This window comes from Prosopis cineraria, unplaced genomic scaffold (genome assembly GCF_029017545.1).
Source record: "Prosopis cineraria cultivar Desert tree isolate PC_DT_omini unplaced genomic scaffold, ASM2901754v1 PC4, whole genome shotgun sequence".
Taxonomy (NCBI): domain Eukaryota; kingdom Viridiplantae; phylum Streptophyta; class Magnoliopsida; order Fabales; family Fabaceae; genus Prosopis; species Prosopis cineraria.
The window spans coordinates 12,522,546-12,543,459 of record NW_026555335.1 but is presented as its reverse complement, the minus strand read 5'-3'; the positions used below and the strand labels follow the sequence as shown (position 1 = coordinate 12,543,459).

The window sequence follows — 20,914 nt, the reverse complement described above, 5'->3', positions numbered from 1 at the left end:
CCTATTTACTAAAGAGGTTAGTCTCTCATAATACAGTCTACATTATGTGGGGGTGTTTGTGAACTTGTCATGTGCAAAAATAAAAGGTGGTGATGCAATTCAACAAATTTTTTCTTAGAAATTCTATGACTCCTTTTTAAGAATTTATCAATATAATATTTTTTTTACTTTGTCCAAAAAATAATAATATTTTCTTTTTTTCCCAAAAGAATTAATAGTTTCAAGAAATTGAAAATATGAGATTTTTTCTTTTTTTTTTTGGTAAACATAGTCTGCATTTGCATAATTAGGCCACAAAATTGAGCAGTCGATAGACTTGGCCCAAATGTTGTAGAGCCGAGCCTAGGAAATTTATCAAAATATTGATAAAATTTCTATGACAAAATTTCAAAGGGCTAGAAATCAAAATAAATTTCTGTAAATAACTAAATATCATAGAATCAATAAAATAATTAATGAAGAATATAAAACAACAGTGTTGAGCTCACTTGAGAGCTAATTAATTACCCTCAAATAGACTAATAATCAAGCCAATTTGATTCAAGATATTTTACTTTTCAATTTCATGTACGACAAATAGGTTCAAAGTTAAACTTCAACAAAAAACCAAGGTACAAACTTTTATGAGTATCAACCAAGCAATTCAGATAATTTTGATTCATGTAATTCAGTAAGCCTGGAATTAAACAATATTATTCATACACACACACATCTGTTCACTATTTTTTCTTTTTTTTTTTTTTTTTGCTAAAAAAACAAAACTATCTCTAGTAATGACTAGGTGGGAAGAATTTTCTTGTTATTGGGATTATAGCATTTTTTAAGGGAGTCTTTTTTTTTTCTGGTCAAGCATTTTTAAAGGGAGTTGAATTATTGCTTCGATTAAAAAGATTAAAGTAATAAAAAAATATGTAAATATTTTCTTAAAACTGAAAAAATATGAGACATAATTACTAATGATTTACTAGATTGTAGCAAATAAAGTTACGGTTTTCTTCACTTTTGGGCTCCTCATTATTCTGTAATGATGTATTATAGCGCAGTTATAGGGATATGTCCATCTACAATTTTTTTTTTTTCAGTTTTTTAAATATAAAGAACAAGCTCCGTTGACAGCAAATGCCAAATAATCTTTTTCCCAAAATATTGAAAGTAATGGATAGACCTTTCCTTTCCAACAAGAGCAAGACCTTATGTTAAAGGGTGTAAATTAATTTTAAAAAAATAATTTAATATTTTTTTTAAAATAATTATACATTTTATAATTGTCTCCTTCTTATTGTCAAATGTTATTAAAAATATTTACTTTCATATAAGTCACTAATTTATGATATTATTTGTATATAAAAATATGTAATAATTAACTAGATATTTAAAAAAATTAAATAAATAAGAATATTATTTTCTAAATATCATATTAGAGTTTTGAACTTAATAAATTCATAATTGAACTTGAGTCAAAACATTCACAAAAAAAGATCTAGATTTCAAGAGGTTTAAAATTTTGTGACTAAAAAAGATAAAATAATAAAATATTTACTTTTTATTTATAATTTTCTCTGAGTGAAGGGGGTGCATATGCTCCTCCTTAAGTATGTGTGGCTCTGTCGCTGCTTCCCAACTAAACTGTTGCATATACGGGTTTTGAAATTCAAATCATTAATCACTTGCTAAATTTGATGAAAATGTCTATCTCTTGTTTCAATTTCGGTTAATTTTTTATTTCTTTTGTAGCATGACGCTACTTCAACACGGAGAAACGTAAGGCAAAAATCAGGAGATAGGAATTGACGAGTACGAGGTGGAAGGGGAGATGTGGGGTTTGACCAAGGGAGGGAGCATGAGTGGAATGATATGGCTTGGGTGCTCATATTCTTTATAATAAGCACCAATTGAATCATTTAGATCAAATTTAAACTCTCTATATTTAATATTATTTTTTTATATTTTTAATAAAAATTAAGATAATTCTTAGTCATTAGATAGAATCACTCCTAAAATCCCAGGATGGTAAAAATCACACAAAAGACTCAATACAGTTGAATTGTTTTTGCAAGCCTAAATGTCTCAAATGTAAATATATTATTTCGTGGCAAGACACATTTGTCTTTAACCGCACAACTTATGTATAACAAACAAATATTTTTTTATTGATGTATTGACCTTGTCATATTATTTGCAAACATTGTGTTGTATATATAATTAAAAAACTTATATATTATTATTCAACTTAACTACAAAAACTATATATAATAAGTGAACATTGTGTAGTTCATGTATGAATCTTGAGATTTTTTAAAAGACATATTATACATATCTAAAAAACATTTACATTATTGTTCAATTTAATTAAATGGACTATATATAATAAATGAACATTATGTTATTTATATATAGACTTTGTCATATTTTTTATGAAAATTATATTGTATATACACATGAGAAACTTATATATTTGAGGCACTTGGGCCTACAAAAACAACTTAAAATATATTGGCCTTTAGGTAAAAAAAATTTTCTATTTTAAGGACCTTGGGCGCGATTCTTCCTATTTATTATCGTGTAAAATTAGTGTCATTAGGAACTTACTGTGATTATCTTATTTCAAGAAATTAAATGATTGTTTTTTCTATTAAAATAATACAGTTGAGATGTAATGGTAAGAATGAGTGTCAGGGTGAGCGGGCTGGAGCTGAGTGGAAGGACCACATTGATTAGAGAGCGATGGTGGAATTGCGGGACACATGGAGCCCACACCAAATGGTTTGGGCCGCTTGGCCACGTGAACTCCCTATGGGCTCTGGACCCCACTTGATTGCCACCTCTTGGGGCCCCACCACACCTTTTCTTCTTCATGAGCCCATCATTCCACACGCCTTCTGACACTCTAACCCCACTGCCTCCCCCTTCCTTCTACCCAGACAACATGATTCTCAACTCGGTCTCCGCTTCTTCATTCAATCATCACCGCCTATCTTTCTGTCCACCTACACATGGGTCCCACATCTCAAAATTCACACTTCCAAACGTCTTCCATACTCGATGGGCAAAAAAAAAAAAAACAGAGAGACAGACATCTTCTATACTTAGTTTTGAATTATCTTCGCACTAACATAAAATCATGAAAGAACATAAATAAGGGAGAATACAATTTTTAGTTTTTAAATTTAACTTTTCCAATTATTGATTTTGTTACTAAGCTTTGTTTCAGTACAATAACACAGTTTTATAATTTATTGAGTTATAGAATTATAGGGGCTGATTTTAATTGGGTTAGAAAAAACTCAATAATGTTGGATATTGGAAACATGTATACACATCGTCACATAAAATTCAGCAAAATGATTTTTTTTTTTTTGTGGGAGCACTTGCCTCTTCTGTCTACAATGTAGGTACGTCCTTGGGCATATGTAAGAATTGAATTGTTATGTACAAAATCGAAGGCCATGAGCGTGAAACACATGTGGAAAGTGAAGTGAGATCAGTTGGACGCAGGTGGTATACGACAATGACACCTTAATGAAACCTTAATTGAAGATTAGGAATTTGGATGGCTGAAGTGGTCCAATAGAAAAGGCGCAAAAGATTGGAGGGAATTAGATTAAACCAAGGATATATGCGGACGTCCCAATCCCACGAACACAATGCGATAATGGCACACTTGGATATCGTTCACTTCGCGGCACATCCATTATGCCATGGAGCCAAATAAATACTATCTGCCTAATTATTATCCTATTCAATCCACTCCTATTTGTCTTATTTTTCTAATGCCCTTAATTAAGGGACTCGCTTGGTCATTAATGCTCACTTTTTCATACACCTCATAAAGGACGATGTTTTGTGCTTTTTATGCCCCTTCCACTTGGCTGCTCCTTCCACAATCTCTAATTATCCTAATTAAATATTTATCAATCAACTCTAGTACTCCCTCATACCTCATATTCTTATTAGAAAATATTTTTAATTATTTTATTAAAATTAAGAAGAGATAGTTAATGTCAAGGGAGGTTGCTACGAATTCAAAATTGAATAGTAAATGAGTTTTGAGTTTTTGGTGCTACTTGATTTATAATTTAGAAGGTATATTGTCCTTTTATTCTAAAACATTTTACAAAATGTTAAGAGCAATTAATGTGTTCATCTTAAAAATATCCTAACAAATGAGAAATTACCTGGTGTTTATTAATTTGGTTTATTTTCCTATTAAAAGAAAAAATTATATTTGATAAATGGCATATGTTAGGAAAAAAATCAGAATTAGAATGTTTAAAAGCTGCTAATTAATCCATTTTTGTAGTTGACTTGGAGCCTGTTTGTTTCAAATTAAAAAATAATTTTTAAATTTATTAAAAATTTTATAAAAAGAGATTTATTTTATAAAAATCTTATAAAAATTTAATATTATTTTACATTGGAAGAATGACAGTTAGATCCCAAAATAGTGAATTACAACTAGTTAAGTTCCTGATAAATTTTTTCAAAAAAGTAAGTTACAAATACTGATTTAAATTATTACAAAATTTAAGAATTTTAATTACAAATAAGTATTTAAATATTAAAAGTATTTTAAATTTTAATAGAAATTTTTGCTTGTATATATTTGAATTGATATTTATAATTCATTTTGTAAAAAAAAATTATCAATGATTTAACTAATATTAACTTACTGTTTTGAGACTTAATTGTCATTCTCCCCTTTACATTTGATTACAATAATAAAAAATATTATTAATTAGTTGTTTTTATATTTTATCCTATCTTCATGGATTTTTTTTACAAAAGTAATTTATTATTTAATTATTTTAAATTTTTATGATATTATCTCTCATTTATGGCATCAAAATATTTTTAAAATCTACTCAAAATAATTAAAAAACTATTTTTTCTTGATTCTAAATATTTTTAAAAATTTAAATAAATATCGTAAAATAGTAGAAAATAGCTTTTTTCCAACAAATAAATGATTATTTTATTAAAAAGATGAAACAAACAGTCCTTAAACGTTTTTAGAGTACTGGTTAGTTGAATGGTCTTATTCTTATAGCAATAAAACGACAAGTAATTAGGTTATGAAAACTCAAAACAAAAATATCACCTGTCATTATTGTCCCGCACCTATGAACACACAACACACCACCATTGAATATCCCACACACCCACGAGAAATTGGATAGGATTTTGCAATATGAGAAGGAGTGACATAAGGATGCATGTAATTGTATAGTAAGATTCACATTTTATAATTATCTTTTTTCTATATTGCATGTTTGCTACATTTCTCCCAATATAATGCATCTTATACACGTAGATGATTTTTTAAAATTAATGGTAAAGGATCTAAATTCCACAAGCGAATGATGAATACATTTAAAATTAAAAACATTTTTAGAAGAAAAAATAATTTTATTGACAATAAATAAATAAAAAATAACACTTTCTGGGGGAAATGTCAAATCAATTTTTTGGGTAAAAAATCAGATCGAATTTATCCAACTGTCAATGAGATGCTGTACTGTATAATAATTTATTCAATAAAACATGAAAATCTCACTTGGCAAAAATTAATACCCATCCATTCTGTATTATTAGACACTTTTAATTAAATTATATTTTTTAATAAATTAATTAATTATTTTAAAATTATATTTTTTTTATATTTATTTTTATTTAATAGGGTATTTTAATTAAAAAATTTTATTAATTATACCACTAAGTAATGATATTTTTGAAAAAAAAACTTTATTAATTGCACTCTAAAATATCTTATATTTTTTTGACGTGATACTTTGAAGAAAAAATGCCATATAATATTAAACGGAGGGAATAAATGAAATGAGATAAAAGTATGAATTAAGGATAAATGGGTAAATTAGTCTCTAAACTATAGATCAAAAAGTATTATGATCCTAAACTCATCTTTTATATAATGTTCTCCTTTAAATTTTGAAAATGATGTGCTCATTAATAAAAATTAATTTTAATTATTAATTGATTAAAAAATAATAGAAAAGAACCACAAAAATTACAAAAAAAAAAACTCAAAAATTATAGTAAAAAACTCATAACTTAATGACAATGACCAAAAAAATTACATAATAAAATATTTTTTAATCAACTAACGATCAAAGTAAACTTTTGTCAATAATAGAGGCCTAATTACATCGTTTTTAAAAATTAAAAAGAAATATTACATAAAAAATAAGTTTAAAATCTCAAACGTTTTTGAATTTATAATTTAAAGATCAATTTACTCATTTATCCATAAATTAATAATATATTTTGATTTAGTAATAATAAATTAATTATCAATTCGAGTAATTGTAGGTCACATATGAGTATTATCCTTGGTACGAAAGGTCCAGTCAGAATACTACACCACTCACATTGAAATTTTAAAAAAAAAATTAATGACTATGGAAGTTGATGGTTGCTTTCGAATTTAAGAAGGGTGTTAAATAAAATCAGAACATGGCCCTCCTCTAATATTCAATATGAGCCTCTCGTTCGGAATCAATATTGTTGGATGAGCTTCACTTCATTATAGAGACCACTCAATATCAACATAACATTATTAATCTTCTACAGCATACCTATTTAAATTTCCTCAGAATGATGATCATTCCCATTTACGAGTTTGGAAATCTCTTCATGGTCTTGTTAGTTTTGGTGGTTTCAATATAATTAGTAATTAAATTAGGTTGTGTTGTTCTTCTTGATAGACAAATTAAAAGAGAACATAAATTAGAAGAAGTGGAATTAATTAATTATTGGGAACGGACAGCAAATAAAAAATTATAATGAGAAGCCTTATATATATGCGTCAATGCAGATGAATAGTGTTAAGTGGAATCAATTATTTGGTTCACTTGCCATTGAAGTTGACGAGAGATTTTAAGCTTTCCAAAAACATAGGCATGTATGCTTCTAGCAACTTCCCCAGAATCCGTTTCCTTGTTCGTATGTCGTCATGTCCCTTTGACCCTATTTTGCAGTTTTGCATCAGAATTTAGGTGTTTTAGGTTGTGGGGTTCCCTGAGCCTCAAGCATGTCTCCAACTCAAAAAGTATTTATAAAATTATTTATAAATTATTCACTAATAAAGTATTCATATTAAGAGCAAAATTTAATTCTTCAATCTTATAAGTTATAGGTAAAATTTTGATATTTAAACTGATTCGATTAGTCAGACCATCATCCAATAAAGTAAATAGTTTGGTACAACCATTTAACCCTTTCTACTAGCTAATTTGAGCTAATCCGTTATGATCCAAATGGGTTTGAAAACTTGACAAAAGCCCTAACCCATGGTTGGATTGTTTTGAACTATTTTTTCTTTTTACTATTAGTTTAGTAATAAAAATTTTTATTCAATTTTCAAATATTAATGCCAACTTAATTTTGAATTATTAGAATAAAAATCTTGAATGCATGATTTACTGTTTTTAGCACTATATGAATGAAAGTGCTTTTTTGGCATCATTTCCTTTAAGAGAACAAATAAGATAGATAAAAAAATATACATATATAAAAAGAAGAAAATTAAAATTTAACATGTTAAATTAAAATTAAAAAGAACACACTCATTTTCCTTTTAAGATCTAGTTTGGTTTACTAGAAGCATTATTTTAATGGAATGAAACTAGAAAAGAAAATGAAATTGAAAAAGTAAATATTGGACTTAAAAATATATATGTTTGGTATAATAAAAAATAGGTGATTTTTCTTAAAGCATGTCAAATAAATTAATTTTAAAATATAAAAAGATTATATTATCCATCAACCCTCACACCATTTTTCCCTTTTCTCCTTGTTCATAAAGTCAAAAATAAAAGTGGGCCTGGAGGCCTTGTTTAAATAAGGGTTCAAACTTTAAAAATTAATTTTTTTTAGGAGTAACCGAGCTTGAGGGCCTGGCTCTTATAAGCCTTGTGAAAAAAAGCTCGAGCTCGATCGGCTCTTCAAGCCTTGATAAGCCCATTAATCTTATATACATATATAGACATACATATATATATTTGATTAATGATGACATAATTTAGTTAATATTTATTATAGGTGATGAGAAAGAAGTTGCAGAGATAATTTACATTGAATCTCCACCTATATTTTCAATAAGTGGACCTACATTTGAGGTATCTAATATTTTATTTTTAGATAATGATGAGGATTTGGATTTACATTGATGAAAATTTTAAACTTCATCTTAAATTAAAAATTTAAAATATTTATCAAATTTTATGTTAAATCTTATGTGAGACTTTAATTTATTTTATGTTGAATTTTAAAATATTTTTTTAAATTAAAATGTTACATTTTTTGAAAAAGAGGGCTTAAAGGCTCAGTCCTAAGCCCTTTAAATAAGGGCCAAGCCTCAAAATTAGATTACATTTTAGATAATCGAGTTTTAGGCCTAAGCCTTTAAAGGTCGGGTCTGCCCCGATTCCCACCTCTACTTGTTCATTGGCAACCCATGTAATATCCTCCTCATTCTAATCCCATAATTAAAGTTAAATCCCAAGTAATTAGGGAATGGGATTATAGTAATTATCAAAATATAAAGTTTTTAATGATAGCAAAATGGGAACCTTAAGTTTACAAAACTAAAATCATTTTCAAAGTCTTCCAATTGAACAACCCAGAGTTTACAAATATGTGAAGTATGAGACCATTATTTGTGTGAGTACATTTGTTTAAAAATTTAAAATAAGAGAATTTTTGAAAAATTTTGAAACATACGTTGCGACTCGTTGAACATGCGCTGTGGCATGTTCACCTTTGTGACACATGCCGCAGCTTGTGGCACCATATGCCGTGGCACAATTGCACAAATTTTGATAGTAAATTCTACTGTTAATTTGACAACAATAAGGGAAACTTTTGACTTGCCCTAAATCTCTGTACGACATCCAATTGACGCAAACTAGGTGTTTATAGAAAGCTCTTTCTGAGCTGTAACTAATGGCATTGGTCTCAAACTCAAATTCTTTCTAAAACAAAAATTGAACATACTTTTCAAAACTTACACTTTTACAATAATTTTTACAAAATCAAGTATCCAAACCAAATATCAAAGGCCAATAGCCACTGATACCAATTTGATCATATACAAATTATTAAGACTAACTTGTGCAATGTACCATATCTTATGAAATACTTCCAGACCAAATGTTCACTAATCAACCCTTTAGACTCAAAAACATACAAAGGAGAGTTTACCACCATTTTCATCAAATTTTTCAAATCATCTCATAACATACTCTATTCTTACTTGTATTCGTATTTTAGCCCTATCACAACAACACATATTCATCAACTCACTCCCTAAGGCCTGAAATACACTTACAATTTACAATTCACATGATGCAAGTAAAGAATAAATGAGAATTCCTAATTGACAGTTGAAATTGTCATACACATATAAATACTTAAAAGGCCTACTACAATCGGATCACGGTCCTAAACCTCTGGGTGTTTTCCTCTGTCCACACCTCTTGAGCTATTCCCTGTAATATTAAAGATAATGGGGTGAGTACAACTACTCAAAAATCAAGGTCCGACTAACCCATACTAATGCATATCAATTAGTTTAAATGCATGTGGTAGTTAATGTCAATACTTTAACCCATGTAAAATATTTAAAAATAAATATTCACAATTCCACTCACATAATAGCATTTACTTGAGAAACAATGCTTTTTTGCACTTTTCTTATAAATAGAGTTGGTCACAAAATTTATTGACAAATACATTAAAAGAAATTAAGACTTAACTCATGATATTATCATTAGGGACACAATATAGACAATTAGGTACCCTTACTCACTATATACATGATCACACCTCTCTTATATCTTCTTTATTCCTCTGACATGAAATCATAAGCTATAACTCAATAAGATAGTTTATATTATATGACTTCTCTAACCTAAATACTTGTGAGGGATTACCCAATCAAGGTGTACCCAACTCACTTATGGAACACGATTTTTCTCATTTCTCACACTATGGAGAGTCATACACACTAAACTAGCCTCCTCATTAAACCGGTGGATAACTAGCTAGGTTTGAGTCCCTCATTAAACTAGTGGGACAATTCCTCATTGAACAAGTGGGACAGTAAAGATATAATCAATCCGGCAAACCGTCACACAGTTGGGGCCTTATCACATATATTTTATCATCTACTCCACTTCCTAAGAGAACTCCACTCTCTCAAGATCATGCAATGCACATTTATGTCATAATTCACACTTTATACCTTTCATAGAACTTCACATTTTCAAAATCATTAAACTTCACTATTTTAAACATCATTGAACTTCTCATAAACAAAGATTTATATTACTTCTCAAATCACAAAGTCAGTAAACTCCCAACAAACATGATACTAAAATCTTCCAATATTGTCCTCAAAGAATTTCACATCACAAGGCATAAAACTCACAATTCAATCTAGTAAATTTTCTAACAAATCAAGCCATACTTGTATTTCATTTTAATTTACACACTCCAATGATCAATCATAAATCCATAAATTAATAAACACACAAAAGCATAAGATATAATTCCCCTGGTTACCTCAAACCTTTGAGAGGTCAAAGGTTTCAGCTCTCAATTACTCACTCTCAAAGCTTCCAAGAAGCTTGAATAGTGCTAATGGTAGTTACTCTACAATCATTTACCATGCAAAACATTAATATCCATGTTTGAGCTAATTTTTATTAATACTTCATCATTTCTTAATACTCAAGATGTATTCTTGACTCATACAAAAGTATTCATAAGGCTTCTTAGCTTCCTTTAACTCTCATTAATAATATTGAGCTTTTAAATCATCATTAATGAAACAACATTGTTCCTAACCACCATATTTATGAGAATTTCAAACATTTAATGTTCTCCAACCACCAATCATCATAAAACTATAAATACCAAATTTACTTAGCTCAATCTACTTCCATTAACTCTATTTAAGTCAATGGGTTCAGACCCATAGCTTCTATGGATAAAAAATTACCATTATCAATCAAAACCTAATTTCTACCATCAAGAGAATAGAAGAAGAAAGAAAGATTTAAATAAGGAAGCTTACATTTAGTGTTTATAAGCTCTAAATTACTCTTATAAGTCCGTTTCTTCAAACCCTAGCTCAGCTCTTTTGTTCTCTTTGTTTTTCTCTTCCTCTTCTCTATTTCTCTCACACAGATACGAAACTAATATATCATAATTTTGGCTGTGTGCCACAATGCACGTTGCCCTCCGCCGCGGCACATGGCATAGAGGAGCCTATTGGATTCAAATCTTCCTTTATGCGTTGTGGTGAACTGATCACGTGCTGTGGCATGTGGCACAGACAGCAACTCTTCACTTTTTCTTCCTCTTTCCTTGCCCGGGTGGCTCGTCATAAATCCCAACCTACTTTTAAGGCTGAAATCACAACAATTATACTAAGTTAAGCCCATCTGGCTACACACATTATTAATACACTTAATTAGTCTATTTGAACTTAATTAACTAGATTTAAAATTGAGGATGTTACAACCCAAACCAATCTAAAATCAAATATAAGAATCAACCAAGCCAACAATGTACATAGGGAGAAGGAAGAGTACATCGACGATGAAGGTATAGCCAATCTATCTACGGCAAACCCATCAACATAAAGAACGCATTCATGACGAACCAAAACGATGATGCTTCAATTGACATAAAGAGAAGAAGAGGAGTCACAAGGATTCCCATTCTGTTTATATCAGACTAATGAGCAAAGCGTGCTTATCTCTTGATCTTTTATTTTATTTTAAAATGATCTTTGTCATTAATTTTAACTGCGCTCATCTCCTGATCCTTCATTTTATCTTAAAATGATCTCTGTCATTAATTTTAAATTAATTTTTAAATATTTTAAATATTATATTTGTGAAAATAAAAATTATAAAAAATATTATTATATCTTGATTGTCTAAAATATATCTAGATAGTCAATTTATAAAAATTATAAAAATTTTAATATTAAATTGAATAATTTAAATTATATATGGACTATCCAGAATATATCTAAATAGTCAATTTATAAAAGATATAAAAAAATTTATATTCAATCGGATCATCTATATTAAATTTGAACTAATAAGATTGATTATCAATAGATTTATCAAAAAATTAATTTTTTATGCATTATTATTTTGATAAATATAAAATAAAAATAAAAATTTAAATTTGGATTATCTAGATCCTATCAGAAGTGATGTATATGATAGTGCTCATCATGTTAAGAGCACTGAGCAGCCTAGATTTAATATTAAAGATTTCTATAATTTTTATTTTTCATAAATATAATATTTAAAATATTTAAAAATTAATTTATAATCAATGACAAAGATCATTTTAAAATAAAATAAAGGGCCAGAGTCATTTTTGTGGGTGATGAGAATGGAATTCCAGAGTCACATTAGAGTTAGTGATAGACTGATGGTGCAACATTTTGTTTGAAAAAAGCGAGGGGCATTTCAGTCTCAAAAAATAACTTTGCAAGGAAATTACATTTTCCAGGTGTCTTAATTTCTGCTCTCTGCCTCGAAAATCATATCCGAGGAACCCAATTTGACACTAGCTAAACTTAGAAAAAACGTGAAACTACACTTTCTTTTCTTTACATGTGTTAAAAATTACTGTAACTCAAACGGTGCTTTAAGTTCATATTTCCTTCATTCTCATTTATATGACTTATTTTAAAAGATCTTTTTAATTATATTTAAAATTTATGATATAATTTTTTAAATAATATTTAAAATGTATTTTTAAATTTACTCTTTACGAATGAAAAATAATAATATTATATCATTTTTTAATTTTTTATATAAAAACTTATTTAAAATTTTACATACTTTTATTTTTTTTACCTTTTTATATTGGTATTAGTGAGTTTAGTAAAATGAGTTATAAAATTAAAGGGAGTACAAGTTTCCATTCCAAAATAGTACTCAAACTTTGCCTACTTCCTCCCTATCTCCTTTATTTTATCAACCCTACTTAATTAATGTCCTTTTTAAATTTTTGATCAAGCTAGGATTAAGTCAACATTAATTCCTTAAGAATTTCATTTATGTGCACATATATATTGATTTAAAAGAGAAGCTACTTATAGTTATATATCCGTGGGATTGAACCCATTATCAGCCCATAAGGGAATAACATTTACTCCCCCAAATATGCATATTACAGCAATCAAGCTCCTACATTTAATTCCTCAAAGCAAGCAAATTGACATAACGTGTAACTTGACGGGAATATTCAGGAAATTCCTGCGAACGAAACCTGGGCCAAGTGTCTCCAAATGGCTAATATTTAAACGAATAAATAACATATGAGAGAGAGAGAGAGAGAGAGAGAGCTGTGAACCAATAGGAAGGCGGAAAGAGATCCGTGACCATACTTGGAAAAGGAAAAAACTTTCTACTCATAAAAAGGTGAACAAAGTTTACACCCACATGATCCTAAACTTCAATTTCTTAGGTTACTCTACTTTTCCCATTTTACCCTTGTCCACAATTCTCCTTCTTCTTCTTCTTCTTCTTCTGCATCCACATCCACGGTTCCGACACCACCATATCCCACCATAATTATCGTACCTTCCCGCAGACTAAAACAATTCCCTATCCTTCATTATTATTATTATTATTATATTGACTGATTTTAGAACGACGGTACGACGCCGTACTGAGAATCCATCAAGAGACCCCCCGTGCTGACAGGGCTGTACACCCGGTCTACCTCCGACTCGGTTTCGCCCCGTTTTGCGAACCGCCCCTTGATCCTGGGCCGGGTCTCCGCGTATGCTTTCCTCGAAGCATACCGGATGGTTTTCTCGAACTTGCGGTTCTTCCTTTTCTCTCTGTACCTTAACACCCTCGCTTCCCGGTCCATCCCGCCCAGTTGGGTAGCCTGGTTGTTACCCGACGACCCGATTCCGCCCGATTCGGAGCTGCTGCTCATGTTTCTGCCCAACGAGAACGACATTTCTGACACGGAGTCTGGTACAACCCCAACATCGACTGAAGACGATGAAACCTGCAAATTATATCACATATAATTAATTTTTTTTTCATTACACGATTGCCTTTCCATAATTAGTACTAATCATGTCGAGATCATTTTAAAAAAATTGAACAATTTCTTCGGAGCTAAGTCAATGATGTTAAGTTAGTATGCTCACACTTTGGCTTGGGTAGCTAAAAGAAGAAAGCTTTGATCTGCAAAAATCAATATCGAAGCAACCCTCCGAGTGGTTGATCATCGGAGCCGAAACAGGCTTGGTTTGAACTGGGACAACGCTGTCGTTTGCCGTGCTGTGGTTATTGTTATTCTGATAAGAATTGGAGTAATTGAAATCCATAAACGGATCCATTTCTGTGAAGAACATGTCGCCGGACTTGACCTCAGGAGCTCCCACGACCTTGGAGGTGAAATTCTGGTTGGGAACCATCCACGGCACTGGTTCGGGATCGTCGGCTTGGAAACCATCGGAGCAAATTCCGTTATCGCTCGGGACGAAGAAGTTAAAACCAGCAACGGCAGCAGAGGACTTGGCCACCAACTCAGCGGAGTCATAAAAGGGCTCCACCGGGACCCGCTCGTGGCGGCGAGCGAGTGGGTTGGCGGAGTGGATGTCAGAATCGCAGGTGACGCAGAGAGCGGCGGCGTCGGCCTTGCACGTCACCGAAGCAGGTGCGTGCTCGCACACTTCACACATCCAAACACGCTCGTGGCGGCAAGCGAGCTTATCACCGCAGTGAATTCGGGTGTCACAGGCCATGCAGAGGAAGGCGGAATCGGCGCGGCAGAACACGGCGGAGGCCTCCGACTTGCAGGAGTCGCATGGCTTAGCCGCCACGCTCCACCCTCCACGTAAGCCCTTGAGGCCTCCTCTCTCAATTCCCATATGAAAGAACAAACTCGAAGCTCGTAACTATTAGCTGATTGGATGCGAATTGCAAGGCTGGGAAGAACCTGCAAGTATTTTGGGAGCTTTTGAATTATGTTGGGGCTGGGAGGTCTGATCGGGTTTTTTATTATCTATCACAGTGACGAGTCTCAGAGAGGAAATCTAGGTGATGACGAATGAGGGGAGGACACGTGGGCGTCTGGCAGCCACATAAAAATGGCACCTAAGGACAATGAAATAACAGAATAGATATGTCATGGAGAAGCGTATATACAAGTAATAATAATAATATTATTAGCAGTTTTAGTACTGATATTAGTTGTCCTTGTGTTGTGTCTGTGCCGACGTGAGACCCACAGGGACGAGATTATTAGTATTGGATGAAATGGAAATGAACGTGACAAAGATGTTCAAATTGGGATGCAGGGAATTCACTTCACATGGGTTCTCTGACCACTTTGTCCTTGTTGACTATTTAGAGTTTTGTTTTCTTTACTGTTATCATCGTAATAAGATTCGCACACACTAATGCAATAATATATCTCTACCAGGTCTGGATTGGGAAGAACAGGCTTTATTTGCTGCACCATGAAATCGAAAAGTTGTTTGACTCTGGGGGCAAGAAACATGTCAAGAGAATTTTTCTCAGTGTCATGAAAATTGCATAGACTAATTAGGAGTAACGTGATTGTTGATCAACGCAATAGAATTAAGAAAGCAATCCGTCGTCGTTTATGGTACGCAAGGACAAGGGTGGGATTGAGTAGTTCAAAGACGTGTTAAGTTTACAAGTGTGGATACGAGTTAACAAGTACAAGGTAGTTAAGGTGAAGGGAGTGTTGGAGAAAGAGTAGGTTGAGGAAAATAGAAGTAGGTTTTTGTATTGTGTTACGAGTGAAATTGAAGTAGGTTTTATATGAGGCATGTACGTGCGAATGTGACATTTATAGCTAGACATTGGTAGAGTTAATGAGGGTAAGAGCGTGAAGAGCTGGTGGATTGGAGAGAGAGGCACAAGAGAAATAGAATAGAGGGTGGGCTCATGTATCTGAAAATTGGGCAAATTAGTTTTGGGATTGCGTCTGGGATGAAGTCTCATAGTGCTCCAATTATAACATCCTATACAAATTGCATTCTCCATAAATTATAGAAAATATGACTTAATTATTTTGTATACTACTATACTTCATACAACGCAAGGGATCATATATACTCTTCATTTCTATAATTAAAATGTTAAATATTATTGCACTTCTTCATTCAACATTTTTATCCTGTTATTATTATTATTATTATTATTATTATTTTAGGTTAGAGGGAATTTTTGCTCTTAACTATTCTTTCAAAAGTGTCTAATATATTTGATATGAGTAAGGAATAAAATTTGTTTCTTATTATTTATTAAGAAAAATTACATTGAAATCCCATACAAAAAAATTAATTACTATAAAATTTATTAATAATTAAATTAAATATAATTGTCAACACAATCAGTTATTAATGACATTTAGTTCAGTTATTAATAAACTTTGTAGTAATTAAGTTTCTAGTGTGAAACCTGTTTTAATTTTTCCTATTATTTATTTGTAATTTAAGAGAGTATTTAATTGATATTAATTTTCTGAGTCATTTTATTTAATTTTTGAGATCTTTTTTTAAATTTTAAAATAGGTCAATTAATGATTAAAATTAATTTTTTAAAATGAAATGTTTTGTTTTTAAACATTGAAAGAAAATTTATACCACAAAAAATCTAAATATGACACTTCTGTATGAATGATTGAGGGGGGAAAAATGCAATCTAACCTTTTCTTTTCATCAAACAAAAATTATATCAAATCAAATCATTTATTATTTTTGGAATGAGAAGTTAAGAACCTAATTCACATTATTATTTATTATCTTATTGTCATAATCAAAGAAGATCTTTTTTTTTTTGTAAAAGAGAATATCATATTAGTAGGTCGGTGTCTTCTCCCCTAGAAAATGTAATTTTCTTACCAAATTATGTATATCAAATGTTTATAATTAATGCAATAAAATATTGTTCTATGTAATAATAATATAAAATTTTTTATCATATTTGTTGAGCTGCAGCCTCAGTTGGGTATCTGAACACTAAGTTTAACAATAATATCATACGTTTTCTCTTCATAATATCTTTTTTTTTTTTCTGCTGCAATTTTCTTTCTGTTTTCTTTTAACGTAATGTATTTGGCTTCATAGTTTAGTTAGGTTAGATAATTCTGGCGTGCCAGATTTGAATCCATTATATTGCCTGCAGTCAAGTAACATGCGCTAAATTGAAAATATCCCATGTTTTGCTGTATCCGTGTCTCATCAAATTATTTGCTCTGAAGATTGTTTATCTCATTTGGATTTTATAATTAACTGTCTCATATCCATCTCATCCTGTGAGTGTTCACACTATAATTGTAAAATTTTATCAATATTTAAAATTTATGTTAGATCAAAAATAAATAAAATGATGATTTAAAGAATGGTTTCATGAGAATTCATTTCAACTATTTACCTGTAAATATATACATTGTTGGGTTAAAATATTGGGCGTGGAAAAAAGTAGGGCTGTGATTTAATGTTTTGTCTATATCTTGTGCTAACATACTGTTACCCGTCGGATTGAATCAAACACATAAAACACTGATTAGGTGAAGATGATTTGAAAGAAAATCTGGATATACATAAAGAGCTTTGAAGAGGCCTTACAGGACAAAAGAAGCCGGCCAAAATTTTTTTAAAAAAAACACGCTTTTAAGATGACGAAACGATTTTTAGTATTTCTTCAATAAATTATCCTGGCTGCTTGTATTTTGTTAGAACGTATTTAAATTTAAATTATTAATAATTCTGAATAAATTAGCAAGAAGGGGAATAGCGGACCGTTTAAACAAATTATTGTTGTTGTAAGCTGTTGTTGATTTCTATTTGTTATTATACGTTATTTTTTATTTCTCTAAAGAGTTTGTATTTTCTATTTTTATTTTTTGTATAAAGGATTTTTATTTCACAAGGGTTAAACAATACAGATTATAAAATAAATATTCTCAATTTAGAGTACACCTTTAATTCTTTAACTTTTATATAAAATTTTATTTTAATATTTTAATTTTATAAAGTATCTTTTCTGTTATTTAATCATAACTCCTACAGCTTTATTAATAAAAAAATTTATATAAAAATTTTAAATATTGATAAAATATTTTCAAATGTTAATATTTTTTATTAATTTTAATTTTTTTAAATAATAATGATTTATATGAAAAATAATTATTTAAACCTAATAGTATTAGAATTAAAAACTGAAAAGATATTTTATTATAAAATTAAAGGATCAAACATAAACTTTATATAAAGTTAGATGGCCAAAAATTTATTTTAGCCATTTAAAATTAGAATATTATCAAACCAATCAATTTTTATTATTATATTGAATATCAATAAACAAATCATTCAATATTTGAGTGTGTAATTTATAAAAAAATATCAATGAACTTCATCATAGCATAATATTCTATACAACAAGTAAATATAGTTAAAAAAATTTGAAATGACTTTGACAAAGTTTGGATTGGTAAATTTGAATTTAGATTTCATGTATTTAAAATATTTTATTCAGATAGAATAAAAAATTTTAAATTTAAAAAAAATGAAAACTAAAAATTGGGAGATGAAAGATGAAAACCGGAAGAGAATAGGATTAATGCATGTTTTATTTCTATTTTTAAAAATAAGTTTTTATTTTTAAAAAATTGATTGGATGAAAGTTTTAAATCAAATTATTTTCAAATTATTTTCTTTTTTTAAATAGAAACATTTTAAAATTATTTTTATTTTATTTTTTATTTTCAGAATACATTATATTTGGTCATTGAAATTTATAGTTAACTAGATCGGTAATTATCATAAATTATTATTATTAATTGTTAATGATTATCACCATCGACCGATCTTTTAATTTTAAAATTATTTTTAAATTAATATAATCAAATAAATTTTCTTTTTGTCTTGTTTCAAAAATTGTATTACAAAATAATTTTTAAAAATAAAAAAATGAAACTAGAAATTAAACAAGCCTTTAGTGTACACATCTCAAACAATTAAGATGTACAGGAGATTTAAAATTTAAAAATTACAATAAAATAGAATTTGAATTAAATTTGGAAATCCAAATCCAAATTCCTTGCACTCACACCCTTCGTAAAATTAAACACACACACACACACATATAAAAACATAAATTTTGGTAATAAATTATAAACATATTTATTTAATAATTAAAAATTAAAAAAAGGGAGTGACTTGAAGTCAGCGTCAGCGTAGTAGATGTGGCACACCCTTTGTCGTGGAAGTCGTGTCCGGTGTCCTCCAACTACTGTCGTGTTCTTCACTTGCCGCCCACTCACCGGTGTCACTCAGTCACTCCATCTACTTTCGGCAAACCCTCTTACTTTCTATCCTCTTCTCCTTCTCCTCCTTTTCCTCTTTCTTGTCACAAATATCTCTCTCTTTTTTTTAATACAAAGTCACGGTAAATTAGTGTAGAAAAATTAAATATAAAAATCAGATCATGTCAAAATTTTAAAAGTTGTTATAGTCTGCAAGTAGTCTGTCAAAAAAATAATATTAAAATGGTCTCTTGAAATTTGTGGTTAAAAAATCATGCACCAGTTGGCTTTTCTGTAAACGTGATCAATGGTGATCTCTCAATTTTCATAATTAAATTTTTGATATTCTTGATAATTGCTGAAAGAGGATGGATAGGATCAAAGTTACAAATATCTCTTTTCTCCTTTACGTTTTTATCCCCTTTTTATCCCTTAATTATTAAATATCATCCTTAACCTCATTCATAGTGAAACCATTTGTCTCCATCAATTTTGCTACAATGCATAGAGGGAGATTAATGATTGAAAAATACCCTCAATCAAATATGTAAGTGATTGGCTAAATTATACACAATTTAATTCAACTCTAAGCCATATATAAATAATCTTTTTAATTTTTAAAATTTAATAATAAATCTCTTTGAGCTTTTAAGTTTATACAAATAATCCCTGACTATTAATTATATGCCCCCTTAAACTTTATTTTTATATACATTTAAGTGTTTAAATTTTGATTGATATATGAATAACCTATTAAATTTTAAATTATGTACAGATAATTAATATATAAAATTAATTAGATAATGTGATGTGACATAATTATATTTGTCCTCTGTAGGAACTTATCTATAAATTAATTTCAATGTAAAAGGACCTTTCATACCCTTTTGGAGAATAAAAGAAATATGACCATTCGAACTTGTAATTTTCTTATTCGTTCTGGTCATTTCTTTGAAGAAAAATTAGTCATTTTTCTAAAAGAAAGTATTAACTGATTTTTAATTATTAGACTTCACTGGTAAATTTTTTTACAAAGAATAACTTGTAAGTTATTATTCTATTTTAATCATTTTTTAAGAAAAGTAATCATTTCTCAAAAGAAAGCAGTAATTGATTTTTAATTTTTGAATTTTATTGATAAAAAAATTGTACAAAACAACTTGTGATTTGTTATTTTGCTATAATCATTTCCCAAAAGAAAATAATAACTAATTTTTAATTATTGGACTTCACTGGTAAATTCTTAAACTAGGCAAATAATTTATTTTATAAACTTGGACTATAAGAAAATTTAATTAAACTCGTAAATGACTCAGTTAAAAACACTAAGTTCAAAGATTTTTTATTGAGTTAAGTAAGTTAAATATATACTGTATAAAACTCAGTTTATATAAGTGAGGATCCAATTCAAAAAAAATCAAAAAGCAAAAGCTAACGTGAATAAAAAAAACAAGAAATAACTTCTATTTCAAAAATTCTATGTTGAGTATGATAATAAACAATGTAGATGAATTTAATTTCAAAACTAATATTATTCCTCATGTATCATCTATTCGTCCTT

The 20,914-nt window shown here is 29.4% G+C and overlaps 1 protein-coding gene across 1 annotated transcript; it reads right to left on the bottom strand.

Moving 5' to 3' along the window:
• Positions 1 to 13,435: 13,435 nt before the first annotated feature.
• Positions 13,436 to 15,062, bottom strand: LOC129309185 (zinc finger protein CONSTANS-LIKE 5). The gene is made up of 2 exons (XM_054950594.1): positions 14,219 to 15,062; positions 13,436 to 14,073 (listed from the first exon to the last, which is right to left on the bottom strand). The coding sequence occupies exons 1-2, from the start codon at positions 14,942 to 14,944 to the stop codon at positions 13,699 to 13,701; spliced, it is 1,101 nt and encodes a 366-aa protein (XP_054806569.1). The 5' UTR covers positions 14,945 to 15,062; the 3' UTR covers positions 13,436 to 13,698.
• Between the last annotated feature and the right edge of the window lie 5,852 nt (positions 15,063 to 20,914).